The sequence below is a fragment of the Anarrhichthys ocellatus genome, unplaced genomic scaffold, assembly GCF_004355925.1.
Source record: "Anarrhichthys ocellatus isolate YVR2014 unplaced genomic scaffold, GSC_Weel_1.0 scaffold7, whole genome shotgun sequence".
Classification (NCBI taxonomy): Eukaryota; Metazoa; Chordata; class Actinopteri; order Perciformes; family Anarhichadidae; genus Anarrhichthys; species Anarrhichthys ocellatus.
The window spans coordinates 6,980,034-6,994,942 of record NW_022280037.1 but is presented as its reverse complement, the minus strand read 5'-3'; the positions used below and the strand labels follow the sequence as shown (position 1 = coordinate 6,994,942).

Below are 14,909 nucleotides of genomic sequence, written 5' to 3'. Positions count from 1 at the left end.
GGCGTGGAGCAAAAAACCAGCAAGTCTACGCCTTTGCCACACACCAGACATGAGCGAATAGGATGAATTGATTGTGTGTGGGATACACTGGTGCTTGGTAACTTCTATGCTATGACCTGAATGCAGTGGACCGGTGGTGCTCTTGCAGGGACTGTTTCTAGATATTTGTATGCTCATGGTAGGCTCTTTAGCATTTAAAGTGCATTAATGATGCACTACTCAAGCTGGCTTATTGGCGTAAAAAACAGGGCAAGCCTTCGAAATGCATGCAAAACACCACCTAACATGGATCGGAACAAAAGGGGGACGTTGAATGTGGACATGCAGAACAACAATCCGCAGCCCAATGGAAAGACATCCGACCTAACGGTCATGACCCACCTCTGGAAAAAAGGTAAGGGGGAAGGGGGAAAAAACAACGTCGCGTCAAATATCTGGGCCTGCAGCGAATAAAAGGCTCGACTGACATTTTTTTTTAAACATGGTTGTTGCTTTTAAACTCCATTGTTTTCCGCGGTTGGACGGGAGAGAGTGAAACACTCAAACGGGAGTTTCCCGTTTCCTCCTCAGGTCAGAGAGGAGGGCGAAGGCGTGCTCCGTTACCAAGGCGACGGTCAGCTAACAGGGCTATGCTAGCGGGGCTAGGCTAACACCCGTGTAGCCAGTTTCCGTGTCCCTTTGACACTCCGATGCGCAAAAAAAACCGTACATTTAAAAACCGTTGACATGTCCTGTCCGGATACGCTATGTTATGAGTGATCGAGGTGCATGCGGCGGCTAAGACACAAAGGAATGCATTGTAAGTTGTGACCTAACGGCTGTAGTAGCGTGATGATGACAGGTCTGACACACGACGGTCGTCCATCGTGGAGGTTTCTCTTCAAAGATTTCTCTCTTATGTTTGTTAGCTGTTTAATCTTTGGAGGAGCTAGCTGGGACTTTATTGTGTCTCTTAAGCAACTAACTGAGAACATATATACGTGGTTTTGACATGACGTTATAGCCTTTGTAATCATATTTTATATTTGTTTTACGCCTAGTTTTTTTTTTTTTTGTGAAACTAATATTTTGGCTAGTTGTTCCCGAAAATGGTGAACATTAACAACAATATGTCAGCCACTAGCTCAATTGCATTGGCAGCGTGGAGTTCTGGCAGTGGAACATTATTTTAATTGTGTATTCATGCTTAACTTTCCCTTTTATCAGTCATTTTAGCTTTGTTTTTTTAATTATTTTTGCAGGCTACAAAACAATCAAGAAAATTGGGGAAGGCACATTTTCAGAGGTGTTGAAAACTCAGAGCCTGAAAGATGGGAAGTTCTACGCATGTAAAACCATGAAGCAGACAATTAACAGGTATGTATACTGCAACAACAGGACAACATGTCCTGTACATAGGCGATCATTGGGGCATTTTACCATACTCTATTGTAACATGAGTCAGAAGATTGACACCCCCTATGCCTTAAGTGTCCTATTTCACTTTCAACTTGTAGTGATGAGGTAACAATAGATGTCTCTGGTTGAAATTTGAGTTGTCAGTGCACTGGTTTTCAGCATTAACTTTGCAATTTAAATATGCCATTTTTCTTGTGTAAATTGTCACATTGTCCATTTACAGTGCAGCAGTTATTTTTCTTTACAATTAACAATGCTGCATGTTTACACCTGTCAAATTTAAAAGCGCAAATGTCATCTGTTCTCGGTCATCAAGTCTGGAGCAGGCCAACAATCTGCGGGAAGTCCAGGCAATGAAGAGGCTGAGCCCACATGCAAATATCATCGAGCTACATGAACTGATTTTGTGAGTACTAGAGTGTTGTCTATCATAAAGTTATTGTATTGCCTCAACCTAGTTTCATGTGGCGCGGCATATTAATCTAACACAATGTTTCAGTGACAAAGAAACTGGAACTGTGTCTTTGATTTGTGAGCTGATGGAGATGAACATCTATGAGTTCATACAAGGTAAGTCTGCAAGTATTAACAAGTGCAATACATAATTATAAGGATGAACGGGAACATGAAGATGAAGAGGTTCTGTAAACTGTTGGGTAAATTATTGGCTTATATCGCTTATTCATCCGTTACAGGAAGACAAACACCACTGCCTGATAATACAATAAAGAACTACATGTACCAGCTTTGCAAGTCACTTGAACATATGCACAGGTAGTTATGAAAAAAACTTCAGTTCACCTTCAACAGTAAACAAAAACACAACATTAACTCTTTTTTTTCTTTTTACAGCTGTGGGATTTTTCACAGAGATGTGAAGCCAGAAAACATTCTCATCAAAGTGAGATGCATCATTATCACAATGTGCTTTAACAGTGGTAAAAAATATATATTTCATACATGTTTAAAAAAATGAATTTGTACAAATTGCAGCAAAACGGTCTGAAGCTTGGCGACTTCGGCTCATGTCGGAGCGTGTACTCCAAGCCTCCGCATACAGAGTACATCTCCACACGCTGGTACAGAGCCCCAGAGTGCCTCCTCACTGATGGCTACTATGGCTTAAAGATGGACATGTGGAGTGCTGGCTGTGTCTTCTTTGAGATCATGAGGTACGTCTGAAAGGGAAGGGCACAACATCTCATCTGTAATACCCATAGAACAACCGTTCATGAGTTAATGAGACAGGATAGGAATACTCTTATGAGGTTATACACATTCATCTCACAGAGTGGTCCTACAATGTTACTAATGTCTGCGTATAGTTTTCCTTCGCTCTATTTGATCGATCCTGTCTGCCACCAGAGGCATAAACAAATGTCAAACAAATGCTATGTAAATAGCTTTGTTGTGGCAGTCAGATACTTGTATGTTTCAGTTTGAGTCCCCTCTTCCCGGGAACCAATGAGTTGGACCAGGTTGCCAAGATCCATGACGTGTTGGGGACACCAGATCAAAGTATCCTCCAAAAGTTAAAGCAGTAGGTGTTCCTCCTAAAAATGTGTTGTTTGAAGCGTCTTTGTGACAGAAATTGTGAATATAATTCTTTATGTGCTTAGAAAACAAAGCCTTCTCTTGGTTTCTTGTTTGTCTGGCAGGTCTAGAGCGATACAATTCAACTTCCCCCCTAAAAAAGGCAGCGGTATCTCCCGGTTAGTCCCTCGCTGCCCGGCTCCAGCTCTGTCACTCCTCTATCAGATGCTCGCCTATGACCCCGATGAACGCATTACTGCAGAAACAGCTCTGCGGCACACGTACTTTAGGGAAATCAGGTAAACCAAAATCAATGAATCACCTTGCAACTTATTAAATAACATTTAGACGATACAATTGCCAGGTTTGCTGGTTAGACACACTGGAGACAAAGAGCTTTCATTTTAAATACTCATATCCTGTCATTCGTAATAGAAATCTTGCTTGCTTTCTTCTCAGGCTGGCAGAGAAGAAAGCCGAGACTTTTCAAAGAGTATCTGGGACTATGGATGGACTAGAGAGTGGCGGGAAGCACAACTCCTTAGACCACATCTGGCGCCCAGCCAGACTCGGCAAACAGCTGAGGGGAAGACACACAAGGCAAACCCCTTTAATAAGCGTAAGTCAACGTTCATGTCAGCTGGAGTGAAATGTCCAAAGTCCCATGAGTCCAAATGAATATGAATACAACTGGTACCATCCAATACTTCCTCCCTCTCCAGCACAACATGAAACACGTAGCGGAGCCCCTAATCCGACGGAACGTGCCTCATATTCCTACAGAGCTACCCAAGATCAACATGGTTGTGCCTGGACCTCAGATCTCCTTCCCGGTCTCCAGTATGCCCGCATTTACCGTCACCCACCGAGGCACTCTGCCAACCATCACGTCGAAAAAGTGCCAGTCGCGTTTGGCAAAGGTAAACACAGGAGTGCTACACAGACGTCAGACTTTTAACATTTGAATCAGCCGACAAGTTTGTCTTGCATATCAGATGTTTTAAAAATGCAAGAGGTACGTCACATTAATATAACTAAACAAGTGCCTTCATAGTGCTTTCTTTAAGGGCTTTGATTTGGCATTTTCTTCTCTTCACAGCCCCGGGATGAGTCCCACCGTGCAGCTTTGAAGACTTTCTACATTCCACCTCTGGATAGGAAACATGGAGGCTACTGAGAATCAAAAACACTTCCATTTTATTATTAAAAATGTCCTCTAAAAACTGGATAGACCTTTATTGTTAAACAAATTGTCGAGAGGAAAATGTTTGGACGGGCCGGACGTTGAAATCTATGAAGCAACACAAACATGATGAAAAATGCAACAAAGACCGCCATGCCTGTCATATTACCAGATATCACACTGTTCAACCCTCACTGCAATGGTACGATTCAATGTAATATCTACATAAACAAACAGTCTGTAATATAACGCTGGATTGAGAGTGTGTAGTCAGGTGTTACATGTTTACAACGGTTAAGAAATGTACTTCAATCTGAGCCCATTACACAAGCTAAGCAATAACATATGACACGTGGAAAGACATTTACCATTGTGCGTGTCTTTTTTTTATGGTTTCTGAATGAAATGGAACATATTTGATGAGTAACATGGTCAACTTCCTGGACAACAGGGTGCCTTTAAAAAGTTGTCACAACCCTTGGACTTGTTCTGGTTGTCTGGTCTTATTTGACAACTTTGAATCACAAATAAATTAACTAAATCACAACAGAACAAATGTCAACAAACTGAACGACACCAGGTTTTTTAAATAAATATTAAGTGGATTCGAAGTTGTAGAGCAATAAACATGATAAACCAAGGGTGGGGTTGAATACTTTTCCTAGGCACTGTTTACTGGTGATAGTCTCTTTCCAAATGCTGCGAATGAACTCCTCGGGACAAAGCGTTCTGAGCCACAACATTGCCTTTGGAGAAGTAATTTAAAGGCATATTGAACTGTAATGTAAATAAACAGCAAAACAGATTTGGAACAGTCAAGGAAAAATAACTTTACTTTTAGATGAAGTATGTATGTGATCTGTATTTTATATGGCCTTAAGAAAGTCCTAAAAAAAAAAAAAGAAAGTTGTTTAGAATGTAGCTCAGCCAGTTATTCCCATTGAAGCACCTTCTAATCCAGATAATCCAGAGTTGAGAGCTCAGTGAAGTGGACTGACTCTGCCTGCACTTTATTATGTTGGTTATTGTGAAGGATTACCAGATTAAAAAAAGCGAAGCGCCATTTGTATGATGTCATCATTAAGGTGGTACAACCTCCTGCAACAAACATGTTACGGGTCACTGAAGTCTTCATGGCATAAAAAAATTATTGTTTATGACAAAAAAATAAAGTACATTAATACGACAATAGTGTCAAACAGGAAAGAGCCGTCGGTTGATGTTTCTTAACTGACCTTTCATCTGGCTTTTGTTACTTTTCTTTTAAGAGAATCTGAGGCATAATGCAAGCTTGTATCAGTTTTGAGATTCAATCGTTGCTTCAAAGACTCCATACTTCACAGCTGCTTCCTTGACAATGTCAGCGATTTCCACACCAGAAAGCATTACAGCTTTGTTATGTGAATACAGTACATGTGGGTGAACAAAAAAAAGGAACAGAAAGAGGTGTATTCAAGATTATTTTAATATTATTAATATGTATACTTTAGGCTTTAGAAATATAACTATCAATGACAAAACTTCCACCGGAGTAATGGTAGTTTGCTTAGGGCCCCATCAAATCAATTAATTACAATATGCACATTATGATACAAAGCAGATTTTAATCTGAAATAATATTAAAATAAATGCTCAATAGATAAAGGTTTTAATCATTTGTCTTCAGCTACTGTTATTAGCCATCTGCGAGTTCTGAGCACACCCAAAATGTAAAGCCATTTCCTTCTAATAAACTAAATTAAGTGCAAACATTTGTTTTTCTTTAAAAAGACTATGATTGCAGCATCCAACTTTATAGATTGAGATTTAAAGACGGAGGATGACGAAGCCCAGTGCAACAAGGCAGTCCTCAACCCTCGTTTTTTTGTTCCATTAGAGAAGTTATAAAAACAAACACAATAACAAAATCAGTGCAAAGTTGTTGATGGTGAGATTCTCCTCAAGGAAAGACAGAAGGGGTGGGTGAATGTGGATGGATGCAAACATTTTCAGATGCTTACGCACTTGGTCGTAAAAGGATAGTTCATCCAAAAATCAGTCGGTAACGTAACCCTGAGCCAGGACTGGGCTACACCACAAGGTTAACAGAGGTTTAAGAGTACACACAGATTATGAAAATGACATGAACTATCCCTTTAACCTCAAGCCACAATTGTCTGGTTCACATCTAACAAAGCAAAGCTGCATTTCCAGAGGGGACAAAAAGTCTGATGTGATTTGAAATGAAAGAATCTAAAATGTGTTAAAGCTCCAGAGAACAATAGTACATTAGCGCAATAGTCCACAATTGCGCCACACCTTTTCTTGCTTCATTCCTCCTCTAGGTCAAGTGAGTGATAAACAAAACAAACAAAAAGAAAAACAGAAAAGCCATCAACAAAATCGGGGGGGGAGGGGAGGGTTATAAAAGAAAAGGAAAACTTGCAATGCTTGCAGGATGAAGAGCAGCATCAGACTCTGGGTTGCAGGGTTCTTTAGCAGCGGAAATATTGTGGCTATACTACTGTTCCACTGGGAGAGCTGGCTTGGTTTTGGGATGACAATAAACCCTGGAAAAAGGAAAACAAGGAGATTTGCATTGGGAAAGTTGACACACTGTAGCAAAAAAAAATAAAAAAAATCAAGCAACATTAGCTCATCAAAACTCAGCCTCTTCTTTCCACATCCCGGTCCCCTGCATTTCAAAAGGCTGTGCAGAGCGATCAAAGTGGAGGCCGAGTACACGGTGTAAAGACTCTTTGAAAGGTCTGCTTGATGAAGGCACTTCTACTGTACAGCACCATTTGTCCAGACCTTCAAGGGAAGTTTTGTCCTTTTCTTTTTTCAGGGCAAACTGTTAAGCATTACATTGTATTGCACTTCAGCTATTAACCACAAACAATTAGGTTTGTTTGAACTTCTTTCCTATTACTGAACTCTTAACTCTACTTTTATTGTACTAAGTAGTTATCCAAATGTATTCCCACTACTGTGTGGTGCCATCATTTACAGCTGCTGGTGTACTCCTCAATATCATGACATTGTCTGTGTTCTGTTTGAGGACAGACTACCTGTTAACGTAACAATCTCTCTTGACTAACTCGCCTTCAGACTGCCTGTATGTTCCAGATCCAGACTATCATGTGCCTCGTTCCGACAAAGTCTCTCAAAACAGACAAAAAGGGAAGTATAAAGGGGAGTATACACGTTAAAGCTGAAAGCATGTGAGGAACTGCAGAGATTCTTTGGGCAAATACACAGCATTTTGCATTAAAAGCTGAAATGTGAAAGTGTATGCAGATGACTTCTTGGCTATGCTGCTATGCATTGTGGGATGATTATGATGAACCAATGAACACACTTCATATGGATTAACGTCTTTTTTCCCCCCTCACAGGTCTACACAGGAAATCCTCCTTATCAGTGTGTATTATATAACCAGACTAATATTTCCATAGCAGTGGTTAGACTGAGGCATAATGGGTCTTTCATCGGAAAGCAAAGCAGATGTACATTAAACAAGTCTGATATGTTACTCGCCTGCCCGCAGAGATTGACAATGCGACTTATAAAAGCTAAAAATGCTATTCCAAATATATTTTATGCTTTCAGAATATGTCTTGCTATTAGTTAGTTACAGCCCATCAACTGACTTAAGGACAGCTTAAGCTTGAAAGACACTTTTTCCCCCACACATTTCCTACATTAAAAAGAACTTACCACTTTGCCTGGCCTCGCCCATGTGCAAATAAATCCCTCCTGACAAGCAGTCACTAAACAGTCCTCTAAAAATATGAGTACAGTCAGTCTCTCGTGTGCTATCTTTTTACAGATGAGGGGCTCAAGGAGGGGCACGTCCTCCATGCGCGGGCACAGCAGCGTGCCCAGAGTCTTAGCGGGGTCCGTTTTGGTTTTGGTCAGCAGGTTGAGCTTGTCGCTGCTCTTGCTGCTGATGTGACCCATGCTGTGGTTGCGTTTGTGGTCCTTCTCGTGGTGGCGTTCCTTCCGGTCGTGGAGTGACAGCGTGGCAAACTTACTCACACCAGTAGCAATGGCACTGTCCATAATACCACTGCCGATGCCGCCACCACCACCACTGCCGGCCTTGTTGGTATTGTTTGCCGTAGTTGTTGTGGTGCTGGCTGAATGGGGTAGGCTGTTGGAGCGTGGTAATGCAGTAGAGAGGGAGTTAATGCCGGGAGTAGTGGCACCACTGTTGCTTCCATTAGTAGTGTTACTAGAGGTGTTAGTGATTATTGTAGCACCCGCAGGGGGGCTGGTAGCATTCATCACGTTAGTGTGTGTCCGTGTCCGTGAGAGAGGAAGATGGGGGAAAAGGATGTCCTCGGTGAGGTCCCATAGGCACAGCTGAGTGTCCTGGCCCACTGAGCCAAACCTGTACGTGACACTAACAGGCCGGCTGTCCGTGGAGTTGCGCTTGGAGAGTCGAGACTGCGTACTGTTGGCCCGGTCTCGTCCAAAGTGTATCATCTGATCTTGGAAGTCCTCGTCGCTGCCACTGAACTCCATTGGGTCACTCTCCTCCACGCTGGTGGTGTAGTGGTCAAACGCCACCACGCTAACCCATGACTTGTGCCCGTGACCTCGGGCGATGACTCTGCAGTCCAAAAACGACCACACGGTCACTAAATCGTCCTCTCCGCCCGCAACTATGTACTTTCCGTCGGGGCTCCAGCACACGCACAACAAGCCGCCAAAGTAGCTCTTCATGGTGCCGTGAAGCTCGACCGCGTCGAAGTTGAAGACTCGTAGGAAGCCATCTTGGCTGACACAGGCGAGGAACTTCCCATCTGGAGAGAAGGCGAACTCGTTCAGAGCCCCCTCGCCCACTGTCCATTTAAGGAGAGGGTTCCGCGTGGATTTACTCTTACAGGTGTGTACAGAGTAGTTCTCTCCCTGTTTCAGCAGCTGGTAGTGTGGCGCCGTGGTGCCGCAAGTATGCTCCACGTTGTACAGGTACATATTCCCGCTGGCGTGAGAGACCAGGAACAGGCTCTCAGAACCTGGCACCCATTTCACGCAGGTTACTCTGGACTTATCAATTAGTCTCTGGCAGGAGGGAAAAAAAGAAATATCAGCATAGTATCATCAAGAAAACTATGTTGAAAGTTAATTTTGTCTATGTGGGATTTGACAGGATGCAACAACAACAAATACGCTTTCACCTGCAATGGCAGACAAAAATATGCAGATCTCTATCTGACAATATTCCCTCTACTCACACACAACTCTTGTTCATCTAACCTCCGTCCCTCAAGTCACCTACCTCCTCATTGAAGAGCTTGCTTGTCTCCTTCTTGATAGGGTCAATGAGCTGTACCTGTCCGGCAGAAAAACCCACCAGCAAGGACACACTTTCGGCTGTGGCCGTGAGGTGGTTGAAGTCATGACAGGTGGGCTGCGTTCCCTTGTAGATGCGCTTGTCTATGGGCTTGCTCAAGTCAGCAGCCTGAGGAGAGAAAGCGTGAATGCACATTCTTAAAATGTCTAAAATGACTTAACTTTGTTGCATGACAAAGGCTGAAGGGACAATGTTAATTCAAGTCAGTCAAAGTTTTCTTAAGTCGAGTATCTTGCAACCAAAGTTTACAAGAAGTAACATCTGAACTCAAAATAGCTCTGTACGTCCTTTAGCAACACATCAAATAGCCGACAATCACTGAGCAAAAAGAGGAAGGACTCAAGTATAGAGGTATGCTTTTCTCTGTAGATGGTCGATGTTAGTAATCATTCTGTATGATGAACAGTTTGTTTTTTAATGTCAGGTAAACGTTATTTTACTGCAGTGAACAACACACCATGGGTATATATAGCAGATAACCAGCATAATAACGGTTCTATTAGTTAATGATTGACAGTTAAACTACTGGAAGAATTGAAAAATGCGTTGAAGATAATGAGTCAGTGGTTAGATGAGACATTGAGTGGTTCTGTCTCACCTCAAGAGTGACCAAATGTCAAACCATGTCTACAATCCAAAACCAAGACTAGTCATAAGCAAAGCTCTTATGATAAAGTACAGTATGCATGATATCAAGACAGTGCTTTGATGGTTAACAATATCAGCAAAAAGGTTAGATAATAAGCCTACGTCAAGAGTGGTGAAGGATACTTCGAAGTAAGAAGGTAAAGTTTGTGCACATAAAGAAAATAAACAGGTCGATGTGATCTGATAGTTTTTACATGAGAAGAAAAAAAAAAAACATGTAGCCATGTATCTGCACCACACAATTGTGTATTTTACGACAAATTCTGTGATTTTTCTAACTTGTGTTAGTTCAGCCTTTAGCCAGTGAAACACATGACATGCACATGTTTCAGTGCGAATAACTATAACGCCATGACACATTGATTCAAGTTAGAAATCAGATGATCAGCTGTTAGCTGAACCCACTTGATGTCGAGTTAGTGGCAAAACATATATGACTGCTTTATGATTTATTGTTCTTGTTGAATGTAACTTGGGGCAGCAACAGCTGATATCCACCTTGTTATCTATTTTGGCATATTTGTCGTCAGCATTTCCCTACAGGCAGAGCAAGCTAAGCGCCATTAGTCAAAGGGTGACGAGCCAAAACGACTGTCCAGACACTGAATCAGCAGCATTGAGATTTGTCGACACCTGTCAGTCAAAAGGCGTCGACAGGTGTTACGGGTGGCACCGTACGAACTGTCACTGTCGTCACAAACTAACGCTATAACGTTAACCGATACAGCAGCAATGAAAACCCTGACAACTTAAATCAAATCAAACGGTCAACTATAGACTGGGGACGGAAATTAGCCCCCTGGCCTCGGGACTAAGTTAGCCGCTAACGTTAGCTTAGTTGCGTTGGCTAACGTTAGCTTCATCGTAGCATTAAGCTAACTAGCTGCGAGCTAATTTCAAAGTCAAGCGCCTGTCAAGAGTTATTTAACACATCCAACACAAGCCCGAAGTTCAGCTAACAGCTAGGACAGCAGTGGTGGGTTTTTTGACATTCAGTATCACGGGTTTCCGTTGACATTAGCCGCGTTAGCACGCTACCTTTCTAACGCCTTTGTAGATGTAGAAGTAGAGCTCACGGCCCACATTGAAACAGATCCGGTCGCCGTTGCCCGACTGGTCGTTGACGTTCACGAAGGAGACCTTAACGGGGTTAGAGCCTTGTGAGTTGAAAGGCACCCTGTTAGGACGGCTGTATTCGGAGTGAGTGAGGAGTTTATAGACGCCTTCCCGAGTGGTGAACTGAGTTTTAATTTCGTTCATCTCCTTCCCTCCTCCCTCCGCCGCCATCTTTGAAATTAACATTCATCCCTCTCTCCTAGGCCGGATCTTACGCAGGGTGGGGGGAACGGGCCATGTAGCGGACTCTCCCGGTCCCCCAACTGGTTCACCGGGGAACTGGTGGAGGAGCGCACGACTTTTAGAATAACAAGTTTACCACAGCATTGAACTTTTCTAAAACATCACAGTATTAACTGAATTTCAAACCATATATTACTTATATTACATGTCGGAAAAGAAAAGTTATACAACAGTAAGATACATCTGTGCGTTCGTGGTAAGCTGATAGCTGTAGTTTAATGTGGATTTAGAAACTCTTAAAATACATTTTACAAAATACACATTAAAAAAAACAGACTGACAATGTGGTCAGGATGATTTAAACTGATATTTAGGTTGTCGTGCATTAGCGGCAAAACCACTGCGGTCAAATCAGCAGACACTCAGATATCCGTGGTCAACTCAGCAGACACTTGAATTTTAGTGCACCTATATGCTGAAATGCACGGTAAACGCATTCAAACGGCATAGCTCGGGAGCGAGCGAAGGACTTTGCAAAGTTAGCGGAAAGATTAACGTGAGTCAACATCCGTTTTTCAGACGAACATCCTGTTTTCAGAATATGATGCCAACAAAGTGGATATACATATTGCATATATGAAAATAAGATTGAATTAATAATATTCACATTAAGTACAAAACAGGTTACCTGCATCTCGTGAGTCAAAGGGAAAATACACCTAAATTGTGCATGAAGTGTCTTTATTCTTTGATTTCTTCAAAATGTCTTCAAAATCTCATTCATGAAACAATTTGTCTAATTTCAGATTAGATTTTAGAGGAGATGGTGCATGGTTACAAAATCATTTCACTACAGGTTAATAGCAGACCACCTAAAGGTGCCACTCAGACAGAACCAGCACATTCTGATGTAGCGTTTCAAAATGAAAGCCCTTCAAAATCTCATTCGTGAGCTAACTTCAAATCACATTCATGAGACAATTTGACTAGTTTCAGATGAGATTTAAGAGGAAATGGTGCATAGTCACAAAATAATTTCACCACAGGTTAATAGCAGACCACCTCAAGGTGCCACTCAGACATGTTATTTTGAAAACCGGATGTTTTCTCACGTTAATCTTTCCGCTAACTTTGCAAAGTCCTTCGCTCGCTCCCGATCTGATTTGAAGGCGTTTACCGTGAATTTCAGCATATAGGCGCACTAAAATGTAAGTGTCTCCTGGGTTGACCACGGAGATCCGAGTGTCTGCTGACCTGACCTCAGTGCAAAAGCAGCGAGGTCAATATGGGTTTTATTTTGAAAAAAAAATCACCGGACGTATTATTTTGTTAAAATCTTTTAATTAGCCAACTAAGTGACGCTTTGAACTCGTGTAGACAGACAGTTCACCCGTGGCCACATTTTGCTGCATGATATCAAAGGCACCTGGCACTCTGCTGGTGGATTAATTGGCCATTAACCTGACAACACAACACATCTTTTACTTACTTTTACTTCATCACGGTGCAAATAAGTTTGCGGCAAATGTCATGGCATATGGTGGAAGATGACAACTCTGAAGACGACAACTCCAGGTATCAATATGTGTATAAATATTTTTTGCAAAATTAAAAACATTACAATACTAACTTGAATTTGTAGTATGTAGTATGTTTGGTGTCGTTAAAAGCATTGTTGCACAACGAATTATTATTTGTTCTCTAATTAGATCACAGGGATAGACATGTGCCCAACAACATGGAGCAGCTGGCTTTCAAATATATGGTGAGAGAAATCATTTAGCCGCATTTCATTACCATATTGAGAGTGCTTTGTCCCCCTGACAACTCTAAATCACATGCATTTAACTGTTTTCCTGCTTTGACATGTACGATGTGGATGGAGTGACTCTCTGTTTTCTGTCAGGAGTTGTGCAAAGTGGAGTCCAGCACTGATTCTGACTCCGAGATCAGTCCAAGGTGGTCGGACACCAGCACTATGGTATTGCTATGGTATTTCTGAATGTGAACATTACACACAATAAGCACATATGTGAACATATTGTATACATGTATTTTAAATGGCTTGAAAAGAGTTTGCACCCAATCCCAAACATAGGACATTTTCCACTGGATATCTCTATGAATTATTTTTTTAAATAGGATCAAATTGAGTTTCTCTCCCAGAAACTGACTCCACATGCTCATTATCTTGTCTCCAAACATACACACCTTCCTATGTCCACAGTCTTGTCTTTTGTGGCGTCAGTAACATCATTTAGGAGGGGAAGACATTGAATGGGCTCCAGCAGTTTAAATGAATCACTTGTTGATGGAAGAATCACTTGATTCCTTGTTGAGCAGGGATGTGTGAGCAGTACACCAGAGAGTGGGACTTTTCGGCGGATATTGCCGTTAACACACAAGCCTGCAGGAAGTTACTCTTTGGTGAGCACCGTCCTTTGTCTAATCCGCCCATTTCTGCCACAAAAGCATCCTGTTGTTCGATATTTTTATGAATGAATGCATGTGTGCTTGTGATTATAGTTTTTGGATCCATATGATGGGAGCTCTGAGGATTCTGACGAGTCAAACATTGATGTGGGTGTCTCCAGCAGGCAAACGAGGCAGCAGGGAAAAGGTGGTTGTGGAAAAGGAGGAGGCTGTCGGTTCTCGGGCAGGAGCAGGAGATTTATCCTTCATCACCCTGCTTCTGTTTCCCTCAGAGAAGTGGCGAAAAATGGGATGAGAGACCCCGTAACGGAGCAGCAGCAACATCTTTTGGATGTCCAGATGAAATGTGGGAGTGACTCTGAGCTGTGTGTCTGTGACATTATGCCCTCCCATAGTGACAGGGATGGCTGTAGAGATCTTACAGAAGAAATGGCCAATGATTCAACAATGCACAGCCAAACCACGGACATAGAAATGCATTGCCAATTTGATGATTCAGGCTTGCATGCTACAAGGCCCTCCGCATCCTACTTCCCTGGACCTGTAACCCCGGTGGAAGGGAGTTTGTCCCAGATGCTGGACAGCTCCTCTGAGACATCCCCCTGCCCCTGTAACCTCAGATCGATGTACAAGAGAAAGCTGGGTTTCCCTGAAACAGAAGTGGTGGAGCTGGGTCAAAGAAAGAGGCGCCGCGTTGTCAACATGGATGACGAACAAAAAGAAAGGGACTCTGCATCTGAACCATGTTAGAGCCATCTAATCGTGGACTGACAGACCGAAGTACTGCAGTCATTTTCAATGCCTTAAATGATTTAAGGTAGAAAGGACTATAAATAGTTACTTGGCAATGCACTTTTTTTTTCCTTATGTATCGATACAACGGTGTAGAGACCTGAGGGTTTATATTTGTACCTCGTTATTGTCTCATATGTGTCACATAATGTATCGATTGTCTTGAAGCAGTTGTGATTTTTGTTGGAAGACTTTAGTCTCCATAATGGACAACCTATGCACTGGTAATTAAGAAACTGTATTTTCCCCATCTGCCGATTAAAGAAAAGCCTACGTTCAAAA

At 42.2% G+C, this 14,909-nt stretch overlaps 3 protein-coding genes across 5 annotated transcripts; 2 read left to right on the top strand and 1 right to left on the bottom strand.

Annotated features, from left to right (window-relative positions):
- The first annotated feature begins 16 nt into the window (after positions 1-16).
- On the top strand, positions 17-5,176 carry mok (MOK protein kinase). Of its 3 annotated transcripts, none has more exons than XM_031847259.1 (12): positions 17-394; positions 1,242-1,356; positions 1,715-1,804; positions 1,898-1,968; positions 2,094-2,172; positions 2,251-2,299; positions 2,392-2,570; positions 2,837-2,938; positions 3,057-3,230; positions 3,391-3,550; positions 3,715-3,851; positions 4,031-5,176. In XM_031847259.1, the coding sequence occupies exons 1-12, from the start codon at positions 208-210 to the stop codon at positions 4,059-4,061; spliced, it is 1,374 nt and encodes a 457-aa protein (XP_031703119.1). In that variant the 5' UTR covers positions 17-207; the 3' UTR covers positions 4,062-5,176. The 3 variants fall into 3 exon arrangements, with proteins under 3 accessions (XP_031703119.1, XP_031703118.1, XP_031703120.1); XM_031847258.1 differs by having other exon boundaries at positions 3,654-3,851; XM_031847260.1 differs by lacking the exon at positions 17-394 and adding an exon at positions 429-799 and having other exon boundaries at positions 3,654-3,851.
- Positions 5,177-5,565: 389 nt separating this feature from the next.
- On the bottom strand, positions 5,566-11,405 carry wdr20a (WD repeat domain 20a). Its single transcript, XM_031847256.1, has 4 exons — positions 11,142-11,405; positions 9,381-9,563; positions 7,814-9,163; positions 5,566-6,663 (listed from the first exon to the last, which is right to left on the bottom strand). Exons 1-4 carry the CDS (start codon positions 11,403-11,405, stop codon positions 6,610-6,612), a joined length of 1,851 nt encoding a protein of 616 aa, XP_031703116.1. The 3' UTR covers positions 5,566-6,609.
- A 1,381-nt stretch (positions 11,406-12,786) lies between these two features.
- LOC116383927 (uncharacterized) lies at positions 12,787-14,909 on the top strand. The gene is made up of 5 exons (XM_031848130.1): positions 12,787-12,977; positions 13,112-13,167; positions 13,309-13,383; positions 13,746-13,829; positions 13,929-14,909. The coding sequence occupies exons 1-5, from the start codon at positions 12,950-12,952 to the stop codon at positions 14,583-14,585; spliced, it is 900 nt and encodes a 299-aa protein (XP_031703990.1). The 5' UTR covers positions 12,787-12,949; the 3' UTR covers positions 14,586-14,909.

Bases quoted from the DNA above. Each gene is read 5' to 3' on its own strand.
- mok (XM_031847258.1), top strand. From the start codon at position 208: ATGATGCACTACTCAAGCTGGCTTATTGGCGTAAAAAACAGGGCAAGC. The intron at 1,805-1,897 runs GTGAGTACTAGA...ACAATGTTTCAG, and splicing joins GAGCTACATGAACTGATTTT to TGACAAAGAAACTGGAACTG. The intron at 2,300-2,391 runs GTGAGATGCATC...TACAAATTGCAG, and splicing joins CAGAAAACATTCTCATCAAA to CAAAACGGTCTGAAGCTTGG.
- LOC116383927 (XM_031848130.1), top strand. From the start codon at position 12,950: ATGACAACTCTGAAGACGACAACTCCAG. The intron at 12,978-13,111 runs GTATCAATATGT...TTCTCTAATTAG, and splicing joins TCTGAAGACGACAACTCCAG to ATCACAGGGATAGACATGTG. The intron at 13,384-13,745 runs GTATTGCTATGG...CTTGTTGAGCAG, and splicing joins GGTCGGACACCAGCACTATG to GGATGTGTGAGCAGTACACC.
- wdr20a (XM_031847256.1), bottom strand. From the start codon at position 11,405: ATGTTAATTTCAAAGATGGCGGCGGAGGGAGGAGGGAAGGAGATGAAC. The intron at 9,164-9,380 runs GTAGGTGACTTG...CCCTCCTGCCAG, and splicing joins GCAAGCTCTTCAATGAGGAG to AGACTAATTGATAAGTCCAG. The intron at 6,664-7,813 runs GTAAGTTCTTTT...TCCTTTTTCCAG, and splicing joins GGGCGAGGCCAGGCAAAGTG to GGTTTATTGTCATCCCAAAA.